The sequence below is a fragment of the Ciconia boyciana genome, chromosome 2, assembly GCF_034638445.1.
Source record: "Ciconia boyciana chromosome 2, ASM3463844v1, whole genome shotgun sequence".
Classification (NCBI taxonomy): Eukaryota; Metazoa; Chordata; class Aves; order Ciconiiformes; family Ciconiidae; genus Ciconia; species Ciconia boyciana.
The window spans coordinates 16,667,432-16,684,723 of record NC_132935.1 but is presented as its reverse complement, the minus strand read 5'-3'; the positions used below and the strand labels follow the sequence as shown (position 1 = coordinate 16,684,723).

The 17,292-nt window shown below is 40.3% G+C and overlaps 1 protein-coding gene across 6 annotated transcripts in view; it reads right to left on the bottom strand.

The window, feature by feature from the left end:
- Positions 1-17,292, bottom strand: part of TRPS1 (transcriptional repressor GATA binding 1) — a 218,144-nt gene that overhangs the window by 159,586 nt on the left and 41,266 nt on the right. For 5 of the 6 annotated variants that reach the window (XM_072852000.1, XM_072851999.1, XM_072852002.1 and 2 more), the window contains 2 exons: positions 14,560-15,488; positions 1,793-2,922 (listed from right to left, as the gene is read on the bottom strand). In XM_072852000.1, coding sequence (XP_072708101.1) covers positions 1,793-2,922; positions 14,560-15,488 — 2,059 coding nt within the window. The remainder of the gene's footprint in view (positions 1-1,792; positions 2,923-14,559; positions 15,489-17,292) is intronic. The other variant, XM_072852005.1, reaches the window with a different exon arrangement.

Genomic DNA, 17,292 nt, shown 5'->3' with positions numbered 1-17,292 from the left:
TCAATAATGTCATAGACTGAAGGCTTAACAAAATACATTGTTTGAGTGTCTTAAACAGAATAGCCTAATTTTAGACAAACAAGTTGGGATTCGAATGCTTAAGTGTACCTCTGGATTTTCCAAAGTGCAGTTCCCTGTGACAACTGCCAGAGCCGCAGGGTGCTGAGCCCTCCAAAGGAGAAGCTACTGCTACCCCGTCTCAGACTTAGCACTTAATTTTGAAAGTCATGGCTTCTCCTTTCCTTGGGAAAAAGGATTTTAACTAGGCGTGCATGTTAAAACTTAAATTACCAGCTGCAGCAAAATAGAAGTGTTTTTTTTCAGTCAAGGAGACGTTTCAATCTTCCAGTTATTTAACCACTAAAAAAAGATCGTGCCATGCCCCAGCGGCGGACAAAGTGCTGCCTATGGAGTTCTACAGCATGGCTCAAAGCTGCTATAATAATGCTTGGAACTTAGATACCACTTTTCATCTTCAAAGCAGTTTACAAACATTAACTAATTAATCCGCACAACATCCCTCAGGCCCACTTGGATCAAAAATGGGGCACTGCATGCTGGGACCTGAATCCTCCGTGGGCCCTAGCTCCAAATTAAAGATGAGCAATCTGCTCCTCTTTTTTTTTTTTTTTTTTAAATAGACTCCTGATACATTGCCAATGCAGCCCTCTGTTGGGCAACATTTGGATGCCCCCAGCTTTAATCTCTATTAAAGTATCATGCCCCAGTCTGCCTTTGTTAATTTTGGATGTCTTGGAATCTATTAAACGTGGCACAGTTTCTTGAGCTTTTAACAAAGCTTTAGCTTTGAAAATGCATCTTCTTTTGTCTTCGTTCTAGCTGGCTTCCATGCAAAGATCTTTTAGATGAGATAGATACCAAGTTTTCCGTTGTTGTTGACGCATTAGCCTTAACTATTAACACATTCGGCATGATTTTCTAATATTTAACATCGCTTTTGCAGCGGCACATAACTGTTGCTCTTTACAAAGCCTAAGAGCCAGCTCCTCCTCTGATGTAAACTGGACTGCCGGTTTACAACAGCCCAGGAACTGACCCAAGAAGTTTAGCAGGGAGTTGGCTGCCACTATGACATTGTGTCAGACTGAGTCAGGAGACTGGCTGCGTCCACCTCCAAATAGGAACATTAGCATTTAAAATAAATAGAACGACACTGTAAACCAGCAACACGAAAATAAGCATCTGCAAAAGGATCTTGGGGGATGACATCAACAGACAAAAGAGTGTCTGCTCCCAGTGTGAAACCAACACCAAAACAGCAGTGGAATGCTCTTAAACTAATTATTGCGTTGCTGGACTTGGGAATGGAAAATACTACAAAAAGGTAGTACATTGAAGCACTGTTACGGAGCATGAAAGGATTCATAGTCTATCTTGGAAAGTAAAGCCATTTGTGTTCCCCTACTGAATGAAGATGCCAGCTTTCTGGTAAAAAGCCTAAACTAAAATAGTACCCAAAAGATTCTGGGTGGAAAATAGTTGACCAAACCTCAAATATGCTGGAACTTCAGCATCTGCACACAAATCCAAATCTCCCTCTTCTTTGCACAGGTTTAAATGTATAATTAAATCCACCGACTTAGCTGGTGGTTTTCCAAAACAAAGTGGATGTTGGATTGGACTCTGGCTGTAAAGATTTATATCTATACGCATTCATATTTTGATTTCCAGTTTCCTCCAATGTTTGGGGAACGGTGACATTTAATTAAGGAACTGAGGGAGGGCTGTTTGTTTGGGTTCCTATCATTAATCATTTGAAACTCCACTGTACCTGTAGTGTCGGGAAATCTCTTCTTCCACCTGGGTGGTAAAGTCACATTTGGTACATGAGTGTTCTTTGTTCTCCTTGAGCGTCAGCGGCCCCTCTGCCCCTGGCAGGGCGTTTGTTTCTGGTTTGACATCAGACGCTTGGGCTTCGTGTGCATTCTCATAGTGGAGCAGGAGAACGTCCACGTCGGGAGTGGAGAATGAGCACTGATGGCACTGGTGTTTGACTCTAGAGCTTCCTGTCACCCCTGGAGACAGGTGCAAAAGCAAGAGAGCACAGTGGGAACAATTACTTTTTCTGCAAGCAAATGGATAAGTAATTTCTCCAAGGTGCTTTTCTGGGCTGCAGAGGCCTCGGGGACAGAACTGACAGTGCTTAATGGTACATTTATGAATGTTGTGTAGCTGCTGATAGTGACGGAGAAGTGGGCCCACCACTATTACATCTGGGCCATGGCTCTTTGAGTACCTAAAGTCACAGAACTGACAGTTGTAGCTTGTCACCATGCTGTCCTCTGCTCCTTTGCTAGTCAAGTCTTTCTTTTTTGCCACACTCGCACCCTTTTCTGTCTTTGTCACTAACTCCCCATCTGCATTTTTGGCTAGATCATTCTGGTTAATGACAGATCCCCTAGAAAGCTTATCATTCAGATCTGGGTGAAGGCTTCCTGCCTGGCTTCCCCCATGCTGTTTGCTGTAATGTTCTAATAGTTTCAATGAGCTGGACGATTCACAGCTGAAACTGCAAAATTTACACCAGTAGTAACTGGTTGTATCGGTACCATTTTGTCTAGAGGAATCTATTGGCTTGATGGGCACCGAATATCCAACTGGTGTATCATCTCCTGCTTTTACAGTGATTCTGTCTTGCCACTTCCCCAAGTCTCCAGAATCACATGGTCGAAGAGTAGGACTGGATTTATTGGAGTTTTTCTCTGAAGTTTTACCAGAATCAGAGGAGGGAAGGGCTGCTTTCATTTTGTTTGGGTGAGTCTGTAAGAAGTGTTGCTCTAGTTCAGTGGAGGAGTTGCCCATGTAGGTGAAATTGCAGAATTTGCAGCGGAAGTACTTGGTGTTGCCTTGGCAATCTGGAGTTTTCCGCCCAATTCCAATAAAGGTTCCACCTAAAGTAACCTGTGAATAAAGAATAAGGTCATTTTAGCTCCACTGTAGATTTATTCAAATAGCAAGGAAGGGGAAAATAAAAAGAGATCAATTAATTCATAAGCCTCTTTCATTAACTATCACCACCATTTTCATTTGTACTAATGTAGTAAGATATCATATACATACCCTCACATATTTAGCATTTGTTGCTGAACATTTTGAAATGTTTCACATAGCTGAATATATATTCCAGGTGAATAATAAATATATTTATTTGGGGAAACTGAGGCACACGTACACAACATGATCTTAACTTAATGTTCTCTGATAGGACCATTCCTTTCTTCACTAAATCACTAAATCATGTCAATAATCAGTTCCCATATCCCTGAACCCTTTGACAGGAGACTTTGCTGGGAGTCTATACCAGGTGTGGAACAAAAGAACAGGTCTTCAGTCTTTTTCTTTCAATACACTTACATGTTTTAATCATATTCATGCTTAACAGTCCAAGAGAATTGCTTTCTAAATATGAGCAACAAAAATTAAATTCAAAATGGTGAATTCAGTTTGTTGGGTCGGAGTATGACCAATTCTTACAAAGACCATTCCTACAGGAGTACCCAGTATCTGCCAGGACGCCTTTTAACACAGCCACAGTGGCCGATGCCTGCAACGAAAGGTAGTTTTTCTCAAAGATTACTCAGTGCAGACATTCTCCAAGGAAATCTTCTGTTCCTCTCACGCACAGAGCTCAATTTAGTAAAAGAAGAATGGAAAAACTACAGTAGAAAAATGGCATGTGGCAAAGAAACCTACCACACCCAAGTCCATGACATCACTAATTAAAAAAAAAAAAAAAGGTAGGTCTACTTAACTATTCTCATGATCTCTGAGCAAAATGGTCTGCAGGAAGGAAACAAGGCTTCCAGGGCTTATGTTATTAAAGCCTGTGTTCTCACAGCAGGCAGGCCTGCCCTTCCCAGGAGTGCACCACACCTGCCCGTGACATCAGGGGGAGATTTGCTGCTCCTGTGCAACTGGTTTGAAGGCCAAAGAAAGAATCTCCTGACAAAAATGTCACCATTGCTCTACTTCTTTTCCTGAATAGCAAACAGTGTACAGCATCCAGAAGATAATTCCTCTTTACACCCAAAATCCACAGCCATCTGCTCCTTTGCCATCATCCAGTCTACACCACTACATCAAGGACATGGGTGGAAGCTTCCTCGTGCCACGTTCTCAGTTCTTACACCCAAGAGATGCCTTGCAGGGAATATAAAATTTCCACACAGGGTTAGAATTCCATTCTTCCAACCAGTAAGTATATTACTACTTTTCTGCAGAATTCAGTTGTAATGCATTAGGCAAATGGTCTAATTATTTTTCTTCTCCTCCTCAACAGCTGTGCCACAAAGAAAGCATGTGATCACTGCTCATTCAGTATCACACCATACGGAAAGACTCAGACATACAGAGAGCATGAAATGTAAACATTTTTAAATGCATATAATATAAATGCCTTTCAGCCATTTAGCTCAGAGAATGAGATGCTATCCTTTGTATCCCATCAGAATTGAACATGTATAGTGAGTCAATGAGTTGCTAAACCATGATATAATGAGCTGCTGCTATTCAGCCTCCAATTCTTTTTTTTTTTTAAAGAAAGCACAATTCCCAAACACTGGTTAAAACTTTTTCTTAAATAAACTGAAAATTGCTTTCTGTTTGTTTAGGAAACATATCTCATTAGGCAATGGTGAGTCAGGCAGCCAAATAGCTAGGACTTAACTGTAGTAACATTTTCACTTGATACCAGAACTTGGAGCTCCAGTTTAAGTTATGAATTGGGTTTTGAAGAGGTTCTTTGGAAGAAGGATGTTTTAACAGGTCTTCTGTACTGCAGGAGATATCTCCTTTTATTCATTTTATGGCGAGCAAGAACTGGAGACAAAGCCATGCTGAGCCTGCTCTGCTGACAACAGTGGGATTTGGGCCTTCTCCACAGTATCTGGCACTTCAGGTCTCCATCCGCTGCATTGTTTCAATGTTCAAAGTCTCCACAGTGTTGAAAGACAACTTAAAGAAAGCACTGATGGAATTACGGTAAACAGAAAATAACAGCAGCTCACTGCGCGATTACATAAGTTGCAAGGTGATCTGGTTTTGCTCATTTAATTACTTATGTTTGTTCTATGCACGCACAGAAAACTTGCCAAAATGCTTTACCTTAAGTGGCTCTAGTGAGTAAATACATCCATTACTCTCAGCTGTCCATTCACAGAGCCTACAGATAGCAAACCTGTTTTGCAGACGCTCTGTAGACACCAGTTAGAAACTGCAAGTGACAATAAACCCAGCTGCTGTTCATTGCTAATTACTTTTATTTCTGAACACTGGAAAAACATATTATTAGTACTAGCATTTTATACAATGGACTGTAAATCACATCATCTCTGTAACTTGTGCTAATCCTGCTTAGTGGCCTGCCTAGCAAATTTGTGTCCCATGCTAATACATCCTTCTCTGCATCACAAGAGGATAAAATAGAACTAAGTAGTCTCACACTGTTTGTGTTAACCTCTTGCAATGGGGGGAGCACACACAATCTTTACAGCACTGGAATGTAATTGATTACCAATTTTTGGGTTGGCATTTCCCTGACTACCCTGCCACAATTAAAAATAATGCGTCCTATTAGAAGAGCATGTACGTGAAAGGTAACACAGGGTCATCTTAATATTATTACACTCAAAAGCCATTTTTCACGCATAACAAAACCTACTGAAAGCCTCCTGGGGGGTCATCAGGTAAAGAGAACTGAAGAAACTGGCTTCCATGCAAAGAGGTTGGGAAAAGCACTTGAAGTAACAGCATAAACTGAAGCTGTTTCAGCTTTCAGCCAGCCAAATTTGGAAGAAGCCTACACATTTGCAGAACTGTTTGGATTCACGCACTCTGCTCAAGTCTTGGCTTGACTTTCAGATTTTTCAGTTACATATCGTATCTCTATGTACAGGCACTAAACTCCTTCGCTGGGTATGTAATTGTCCTTAACCTCCTGCTCTCTCTGACCTGCCCCAGAAAGAGGAAAAATAAAGGAGAAAGGGAAGGTGAAAGGGGAAAATATATCTATACCCTAGAAATCAACATCCACAATTCTGTGTGGTATCAGAAGTGATAGCTTCTCATATTTATTTCCCTATTTCATTCTGATCCCAGCAAAACCTAGTCCCCTGCTTTGCCCTGACAGTTGTATTTTCTTAAGTAGACACTCCTCCCCAACATAAAGAAGAAGAAGAAACTAAACAAAAGCAATGCTAAAATTCTGCAATTCTATTACAGCAGTAGAGTCCAAAGCACCAGTTGACCTAACTAGTGGCAGGCCCAAGTACAGGTACAGCTTGCACTGGAAATTTAAGAGGACCTATAGATCAACAGTTCCCTCAATTAAACACAGAAGAAAATTAATCTTCATAATTCTCTTTTTAAAGGGAACCTAACACACATGGCATCTGGACTGTGGAAACCTGAGTTACTTCTTTCCTTCACTGTCGCTTGCTTGTGAGACCTTGGGATTATCATTTACTCCTGCAGCACCTTGATTATAGCAATATAGTTGGTATTATTAAGCTGTATAGAGGAAGACGGCTATTAGAATGGGTTGTCCATTATGGCACTTGAGATGGTTGCACTGAGATTCTTCAAAAATTGCTCTTCAAAGCCATGTCTCAGTCTGGGATTAAACTGAAATATATTTCACAGTATGACTCCCTGAAACTCAAAACTCTTAATCATTAAATTCATTCATTAATGAGGAAAATTATCAAAATCTAGAAGACTGGGAAAGAATTTACCACAAGGATTGAAGTTCATGTGTTAATACAACTAAGCTATCTCCTCATACACCACGCACATTTCCAAAAATAGCCAGAAAGAGGAGAAAAAATAACACGGTAATTGACAATGTTCAAGGTGTACTTTCTAAAGCATGTTGACAAGTACTTCAACAAAGCTGCGTAATTACACTATATGTTTCCAACAGATACGTCTATATTACCTTAATTAGTCAGACCAAAAACAATGATTTCATGGAATAGATGGACTTGGGCAAGGAGAGGTACTTTCAGGTTTTTTTAAAAAGTATCTTTGATATGTAATCTGCCCTTCATCCCAATGCTATCCTACTCTATTCTGCCACCTCCTTTTCCAAGTTCAATCCTAAATTTTATTATGCCAAAGCAGTTTACAAATACTGCTCACAGAAAATGAAAAAAATTACCAAGGAAGACAAAGTCTGCCAGCTCCTGTAATCATACATTTCATGAAGAAGATTCCACCAGCAGAAACTAGTGGCCTATACCCATGTAAGAGATTCAACTACAAGGTTTACACGCACACGGTAAAGCTGTCTTTGACCTCTGGCTTCTTTTGCAACTACCGATTAGAAACTAGACCAACCATCTGCATTGGAACATCAAACATTAATAAATCATCCTTTTTTGATTACCTGGGTTACACCTTTGGCTAATCAGGAGGTGAAAGGCTCCAGATCCCTTACCAATCTCCTGAGCCATCCAGTCTGCCTTTGCCAATTACTCTTAATCTTCTAATCCTAAAATATTTTCTAATGCTCTTGTTTATTCATTTGCTTTGTGCAATATAGCATCCAGAACATTTTAACCATCCCACATTTATGAAGTTCTTCATGTTGTGCAGGCCAGAACAGATTCCTGGCTTTCATGCAAGTTTGTGTAACACCACCCAGTTCTCTAACCTCCACTATGGAGAACTCACTCGCACTTGCACTCTCTCTGCATGTAAAACTAGAATAAACTTCAGAGTACATTCCTAAAACTATTTACCATACTGTGAGTAACTTATTGGTAGATACAACTATCTACCACATAGATACAACTATCTATCAACTATCACAAGTGAGGCAAAGACTAAGGGCAAACTCCTGGCTTTCTGGGCTATTCGTACTTACCAAAACAAGAAAGCAAACTATTGGGTCACATTCATTCAAGATGAGTGTATTCTTCTCGAGATTTATTCTGTTGCCATTGAAGCCAGTACGGTTTTTGACATTAGGATTTAAAAGGTATTTTTAAAACAAAGACTATGACAGAACAATAACAGGACTTAAACTAAGGTCAAGAGACCAGATGTGCAAAAACAACAAAAGTAAGGAACACAGAATCAAGACTTTAATTTGCTAGTTAATACTAGCGAGACTAATATCTAGCACCTAAAAGAAGCACCATCCCTTCTATTCTCCTTCTGTATAGATAAAATTACCAGACAATTACTTGGCTACTGTAAACTCACACAGCCTCACACAGCCTTCGAGGCAAACTCACACTGTCTTACACCAAAAGAAAACCTACCTGCTTTCCTTTTTCCCCAGCAACTTTATTTTTTGAGCTCTCATCATTTCTGTGGGCTAGCTTAACAGTTTATATCTTTAAACATATCCATGACGATTACTAATCTCACCAACTTTCTTCATTAACCTCTCTTCAAACACTAACAGATATCCCTGGCATAAAGATGAGGAATATTAAAACATAAACAACTTTGCCTTGAAGGCTGTGAATATATATCACGTCAGTTGTTCCACAGAAACTGCCCATCTGAATGCTCTAATTTGAGGGGGAAATTCTATTCTACTTTACTCCTCACTGAAAGAAGGCTAAAATAGCTCATTTCTGTCACAGACCAAGTGAATGTTCCCAGCCACTTACTATTTAGCGGCTGACATGCTGTAAATCACTGCATATCATTCTGAATAGTAAACTTGCTAATGTCTCCAAAGAAAGGACATAAAGAACTTCTACTACATATAATAATATAAATCATTACTTATGAGCTACAGCCAATATAGAATGTAGATGCCTACAAGACCATACATGCTTTTCCACATAATTTTATATATATGCATATGCATATACATATGAGAAAAAGAAGCACATATATATATACACATACACACAAGCACATGCATATGGATGCATATATATGTGTTTTACCACCACCCATTTCTCCACCTGCCACCATTTCTTTTTCATGTCTGTGGTTTAAAAGAGATGACTGACCCCTGTGTTCAGGAGGTGTGACTCTCAGTATGCAAGGCAATCTCCAAGCCTGATCATGACCCAGAAATAAGACTCAAAATAAACAGGTATACACACATGCAGTTGCAACACCCAAGAGAGCTTGACAGCCTTCAGTTCAAACAGGGAAGTCCCCTGGGAGAGTCCGCAATGCAGCTGACACATGAAATGGGCCTTCTGGGACATCACACCTTCATACAAGTTCTGTTCTAGCACACCCTTCAAGTTCTAACACGGCACAATCTAGTCCAAGAGATAAGGATACATCATATCCAGCAACAGTTGGTCAGTTTATTTAGATCTAATTCCTGTTTTATGGACAATGGAGCTAAAGTCAGTAAGACCAACAATATAAAATTTGGATCCATTTGTCTAAGTGTGTGAGGAAAATGGAATTCATTCACATACATGTTTTCATTTACTCACATCAACTAGTTATGTATCCATGCCACCTTGTAGGAAGCCCACCTGATGACAAAGTTGAACTTCAAGAAGGTTTGATTTGTCACTAACACAGAAGTAAATTCTGTACCTTTTTATGCCTCCAATCTAGATTATCACCACTTCTGTAAGAGTCCCTTTGCCAAAACCACCAAAAATGTAGAGGAAACCCTTTAACATGAGAAGGGATGTTGATTACATCTGTACTCCTACAGACCCCATACAGCTTTTTTTAGTCTTACCTTCACAGCTTCATATTCAATCAAACTGCTAATCTAAGAGTGGATGATAAAAAGCAGAAGCTACTAATAATAAAACCACTGGTTCTCATTCAGCTGAATCCTAGTTAGACCAGACTCTAATTTTAAGTTATATTACTAGACACACACTTCTAACATGAGAACAGAAAAGCTGCCAGATTTGATATACTGAAATCCAGAATGCTAAAAAACATACATATATAACTTTGTGTAGGCACATGGAGCTCACCACTGATTTATGAAGGAGACAAAAAGAAGAGCTTTACACACTCCGCATGCACGGGCACTTCTGCCATTTTCTAGGATGCTGAGCAGCCTGGTAGCTGGACATCCAGAAGGGCTCTCAGTTGCTGTGAAAATCCTGGAAAAGTTGTTACCCATATTCATATATGACAAAGGATTAGGCTGAGTGGTATACGACAACTCTTATAATATTGGATGTCTAGAACCACGAAAGGAGAAGTCTGCCGCCAATCTCTCATTAGTCTGTGGGATAGTTAGATAATGTAATACATTTTTTTTTCCTGGGCTCATTGAAATACAATCAATAAACTATTGGATGGCTTTTATCAGTCCATGGCTTTTCAGAAATTTGTCTTCTTATCTTATATGGCAGTCTAGTATCTAAAACCATGAAACAATCAAAATGAGAGGGCTGGATTAAAAAAAAAAATAAATCACTTTTTAGTACTTTCAGACAGGAGTCTGAACCTCTTTAATGGCTGAACACAAGAGGAGGTAGGGCTGTGACAATAAGCTCCAGAACCAAGGCCATGCTGAGCAGGAAGCTCCTCAAAGGTAGCACACACAATGTGAGGCTGCCTGGAGTCAACCGTAAGAACTGCTGATCACTGCAGTATGTCTTTATTCACGGCTGCATGAATACCCTTCTCCCTTGGGACGTGCCATCTGAAACCCTCACCTGAATGCAGACATTTCTGTCCTCTCTTTGAGGGACACTGTTTTCTTTTAAAACGTATCAGGAAATGGGGTCATGCTCCCTTTTATACAATAGCCTAATGGCTTGAACACTTGTTCAGGAAACAGGAAAAGTAGGCTCCTTTCCTTGCTCTGTCAGAGGGGATCCAAGCCCACTTCTTCTCCCTCACTGGGCAACGTCCTCCCCCTTAGCTGTAAGCTGGTATGTGGAAGACAGCACTCTCCAATCTTTCCGTTGAAGCTGCCCCACTCACTACTCAGTAAAAAATCTGGGGACAGAAAAAGGACTCCTGCCTACTTGCCTGTCTCCAGACCTTTCCATACTTTACCTAGAGTCATTAGATCAAACACAGAAGGAGACTTAACCATACAGTATAGCAAAGCAATGGTTTTCAGCATCATAGCTGTGAACTTAGTCACCTGAATTTTACTTTAAGTGAAGCCTTTAGATCCAGTCTGAAGTCTACTGCTTTAGGCACGTCCACAAAGCCATACATAGGCTAAAATATCCGGCAAGACAAAGCTGCTTATAGAGATTGATCAATTAACTAAATGTGAAGAGAAAGTAATGAGGGGCATCAGCAAAAGTTGATCCATTGAACTCACTTCAAATATTATTCTGATAAAAGCAATAAAGCTGATGAACACATTCTCTGGGAATTCAGAGATGTGCTAGCAAATGTTTTCTGAAATCTATACCGGCAAGAAAGTTAATCTCCCAGAAACAGCTCCGTGATTTTACCAAATCCTATGGAATTTATTATAACTCAATGAACCAAAACCTCTGAGGAAGAAAAAGGGAACAAAGAGTACAGATTTTCAAAACAAAATCACATTTTCAGAGAAGACAAAGGAATCTTGCTGGATTAAACATTCAAATCAAGTAAAAATCTACACAGTAGTAAGGCCAGAAAGCTTGGATTATTTACACAGTTCCCAGCCAAATCCTCTTTAGGTACAACAAAAAACAGTCCCAACATTTGCATACCTGGATGTGAAGCCAAATGTGTATCCCTACTGTTTTGCTGACTGCAATACAAAAAAAACCCTAAAAGCTGGGTTTAGGGTTGGGGGAGGCGGTTTTTGTTGTTGGGGTGGTGGGTTAAGTTTTCTAAGACAGACTTCACTTCTGTGGTATAAGTCCAAAATATGCATTTGATTTCTTTCTTCCAAGCCCTTGGCAAAGGGACCACATCCCTACCTATCTCCAGATAGCACATAGTGGTTTTTTCTGCATTCAGACATTTTTCCATTACTCTTTTGTTTGCTTTTGTTATGAATGCAGACTACAGGGCTCAAAAGCATCCCTCGCTACTACAAATCTTCATGTACCGTGGTCTCCGACTGACCACTGTGAGCCAGATCAAAGTCAGTCATCTTCATCCTCTGGCTTCTGCGCCCAGCTCCCTGGCCTGAGACCATAAATCCATCGATAACTTCCACCCCAGCTACAACAGAACAGTTTGTTAAGTGCAAGGGGATCAATAAATCAGACCTTAAGCCCAGTCCACTACTATTTCAAGTTAATTACAAAGGGATTATTTTCCTTTAGCCCAGTACCTATACAAAATAATATTGTTTAGATGAACCAATTATTCAGGTTCAGTTCCCTCTCAGTGTTACACAGGAGTCTGACTGAACCAATTTTAACCAGAGCTCCAATCGATACGATCCCTTGTTGCAGCAGGAGACGCCAGCCATTCAGATGCCTGAGAAAAATCCCCTCCAAAATGGACATAGTAGCAATATAAACATGTGTGGGTGCAAAGGGGATTTTCAAATGTTCTTTTACTGTGTTTATGAATCTCACAAAACTGCTCTGTATCGGGAGTGGGGGAGGAGAAAGCATAAAAATATTAATCAGTTACTTATCTTCTGACATGTTCTGGATCAACATCTGGTGCATGTGCAAGTGATGAAGTATGGCATTTGGCACAAAAGCTTATTTAATCTTCTCTTCCCAAATTGGGCAGGGAAAATTAGCACTCTTAAAAATTAAGTTTCCAGATCCAATTTTTTTTCTTTAAAATAAATTGCCAACATTGTATAGGCTGTCTGTTCTATTTTGGAAAATGTTTTTCGTCTGAGAAAAGACTGATCTTAAGGAGATTATCTACAGGCTGTTTCCTACCGCTTTTTGTCTCCCCTGCAGTATCTTACTGGCAGGGTTTAGTAGACAAGTATAGTCTAGGTTCAGCTGTTTTATTTCTACTTCTATCAGTTCAAACTGAGATAGCTCACACATCTGTTTTATTTCTGAAAGCACTGCATAGGAAAAGTGTCCAGCTCATTCTAATCAAGCATAAACTTTCCTATAAATAACTAAGGACCTAACGAAACAATTGTTTGGAGGAAATGAAAGTGTGTTTAGAAACTCAAATTCCTCTATACTGTATGCCTGAGCTGTTCCAGTTTGAATGTCTTCCTGACAGCATGGATCAGTTGCTCTAAGATGCTGTCCCCGGAGTCAGCAAACTGAAACTATAGCAGGAAATCCAGGTATTAACATCATACTATGTGCTAATTATAAACCATCATTTCACATTCTGACATTATTCACTTCTAACCTCTTTAAACTAAATCACGTATTTGCTTTCTAATCACAGTTTGACAGGAGAGAGTGTCTGACACGAGACAGTGAAGTGATCTTTTAATAAGACAGCAGTTCAAAGATTGCAGCTTTTACGCATAATAACGACCTTAGTTTGATTTGCTGCTCCACAAAGAAGTTGTAGAGTTTCTGAAAAAAGAGGAAAAGTTTAAATCACTTAAAAAGCTTCAAGTTCCTGACTTGTGTTCCGGTTTCAGCTTCTTACTTGAAGTTAGACGTTAGCCATCTTAACCTGTTTTGCAAAATTTCTTTCCTACAGCTACAATCTCTGCAAGCATTATCAAGTATTTTCCACCTTCTACCTTTTTATTTTAACATACCCTGAGTTTTGTCTGGTGACTACTACCAGGTCGGACATCATGTCCTATGCAAACATACACCTGAAATTGGATGGACATTTGAACTCCTTTTGTATGCAAACTTTGTTACTTGGGTTTTTTTTCTTGAAATCTGAATTTTTATATCATGGAATATTGAGGTATCCTACTCCATCTCTCAGCTCACTCATGGGAGGATTTTTTTTTAAAGCAGCATTTTTTTTTTAACTAATTTAATATTAGCGGATAAGAAACTAACAGGAACTCCATGAAAAAGCTTTTGACTCCACTCTTTCATGGTAAAAATAAGATTATTTGGGTTTTTTTTTACAGCAGTATCTGTAGTTTTTTCCCTGCTCCAACTAGATGAGAAAATGACTGAGGCAATAGTCCCTTCCTTGCATGCCCACTAACGTGAAGGACAGCATGGATTACTGTTACTTTTTGAAATGTTTTAAATACCCATTGTGTATCCTGTTTTTCTGGCACTAGACAACTTTAGAGTTGCCAAGACTTGCCATTTATTTTATCTTAATAAAGAATCAATAAGCCAAATCTTGACTCCCGCCAGCTGATAATTTAGGATTACATTTTTAATTTCCAGCTGCTGTCTTTTGTCTATCTGGTTGTTATTTTTCATTATTATTTGCTCTTTTCTTTCCGAGACAGTGAATCCTTCAGATATGATTACCAATTCAGCAATTTGACTGTTTGCTGAATAAGTTCTTTCGCTATTGATTGCCACGATGACTGAATCGTACACAGAAATATCACTGGTCAAAAAGCCAAGTACTCCTCTACTGTACAAGATGCTCAGCAGACCTGCAGAAAGCCTGGCTAAAATAGCCCAAAAGAGTTCCTAAGGCTTAAGCGGGTTATATGAAACACGTTAATCACGCAGGTAGAAGAGGCTTTGCAAATAACCGATTTGTAGTGGAGAAGGCAGTTAGCAGAAGCGGGGAGGCTGGGAAAATACAAACCTGCACATCGTAAGTCCCGTTTAGTAGGACAGGCCTCTGGGAATTGATGTCCTGCAGCACTCCTGACAGCACAGTGCGGTTGACTTTCTGGAAGTCTTTGGAGTGGCTGAACTGCACCATGTTGTGGAGAGCCAAAATTTTAGTGTCGAGCTCAGCATCCTGCCTGGTGCGGTTGTGCAGTCCTAGGTGGTACTTGCGGAAGTGTTTGATGAGATCTGTGGGGTCGTTCCCATAGTAACCGTATCCACAGATGTTGCATTTGAAGTCCTGAAGCTCTGGAGACAGAGGCGCCGGATCTGGGTTATCGTTTACCAACAAATCTGCTTTAGATTTGTTCAGCCTTAAACCCCCATCTGAAGGCACTTGTGGGTTTTTTGAGGCCATGGGGACCGGGCTTGAGCCTTGGCCATCAGTTTGACCACTTTGCACTTGCACTGTTTCATCTGAAGCTCTTGGTGACATCTGATGCTCCTCATTTGTCTCCGCTGCATCTCCTGACGGGGTACAGACCACATCTTGGGTGTCATCTGCATCTGATTTTTGAGGAGACTTCAAGGGCTCACAGATTCCCCCAACAGCTGGAGATGAGAAAGCCAGCATATTTCTGTCTGTCACCTCATCATGAGGGAAGGATGGAACATTTCCTCCCTTATTGTGGCTTTCATAATTGAAGCCAGCCTTTTCACTCAGCACTGAGCTTTTCAAGTCCTTTTTAATGCTGGAAGATGGCTCTTGGACATGCGTGCAAAGTTCCTCCTTGTTATTTAACTCTGCCGCATCACCCTGGTCAGTGTTTTCTTGCATCTGCTCTGCGGAAAATTCTTTTTTCCTTCCAGACTCTTCACTTTCAGTACCTGTAGACTCAAGGGTCTGTACCTCACCTTCACTAGCAACGTTTCTTAGAGGGGGGTTCTTTTTCCGGACCATATCTACCACAGAAAAAAAAAAAAGAAAGGGAAAAAAAAAAAAGGAAAGAAAAAAAGCAAAAAACCCTATAGAATTATTCAAGATAAATAACAGCTTATAAGCCTGGCACTTTTTAAAGCATTCTGAACTATATGAATACATCAACTTTTCAGAAAATTTTTGTCAAGCAGGTTTTTAGTCTATGCAGAAAACTGGAACTTTATATAAAAAAAAATGATCACACTGAGGCTGAACTTAAATAAAAGACAACTTTAAAGTATGAAAACACTGCCATCAGAGTGAGTGAATTACAGGTTTCATTACCTTTTCAGAAGATAATGGTTTCTGGCAGAAATAATTTTAAATGAAAGCTTCCTTTAAAATAATTTTAAAAAACTAAGGGGAAAAATAAACTTTTGCAGTCTAATGTTCACACACTGTACAACTACATATAATGTAGCTTTGCAAAAATACACCTAAAAGACATATTCAGGAGCACTTAAACAAGTTATTAGGAAGGAGACAGATTTAGGCAAGTAAGTAACTTTGAGGTTTCAGAGAAAGTATCTTTCCTAAGCAGGTATCAGTTTCTCTACAGCAAAAGCTCCCCCTCCTACTGCCCATAAACTTCAAACAGGATTATATGGATATTCTAGAGTCTGGTCCCACAGTCCATTATTCATGTAATTAGTTCTATTTGCCAAACAAAGAGAAACTAACTTTATGAGGAAACCCGTTGTCAATAAAATTTTACAGGCCTGGATCCAGACATTTGACATTGCTGTGTGGCTGAGTCGGGATCTACCCCGAAAACACCTGGAATCCACATGGATCTAAACAGCCGAACCTTCCTCTGCGCAGCCCTCCTTGCAGGCACAGCCACTATTGCTAAATCTGCAAGTACACTTTCAGGATCCACTTCAGAAAGCTCAGACAGGACAGCCACAAGGATCAGAGAGAAAGGAGGAGTCTGCCACCAGTGAGTTAGCCGCTAGCTGAACAGGGGAGATTATGGAAAACAAATAATCCGACTATGCAGGTAGCAAGCCAAATCCCTCATCCGCTACGTATCTTCACCTTCCCCAGCCTACTTAGAGCAAATATATATATGAACCTTCCCTGCACTCTCTGCTGTGTGGTTCTGGATTTGATATTCATCACCAGCTGGTTTGATCCATTTGTGTTCACATGCTAGCTATGGGCAGAAGACAGATGTGCTACAACTTTTTCTATGCTCTTATCTTTGCCAGTGCTGTATACAATGATGGATGTTTCTCTTTGCCAAATTGCGTGTGGTCTGGTGGCAGCAGCCTGCAGTACCACACATGAGATGGGAGCTGCAGGCTCAAGCCTGAGCCCCCGTTCCCAGGCCAGCCATGGCCGGGCGCCTACAGAGGCACTGGAGATCTCTATTGCTCTGCGAAGGGAGGACCACCTGGCGATTCTGGGAGCAGCATTGATGCGCTCCAAATGGTGCTGCATCCAGACCTTTAAAAGCCACGGATGACCTTCTCAAAACAGTACTTTGAGAAGTATGTCTGGGGACGGAGGTTAAAAATAAAAGAACAGGCGTCTGTACATCCTCTTATTTACATCTGCTCCACATGAAAGGGCACTGTATGCTATGTTGATAAAAACAGACAACTTCTTAGGGGAAGTGTTCAACTTGTGTCTTGGGCTGGCTGTGTTGTCTTTGTGGTTGAGCTGATCCACAGGCAGCATGGGCTACAGCGAGACAGCTTTCACACAGAATGCCAGCTCGTGTTACAGAAATTTTGACACTCCGTGTGGTCTTAATAGGTTTCTTAAATGCCTACTGTGATTCCT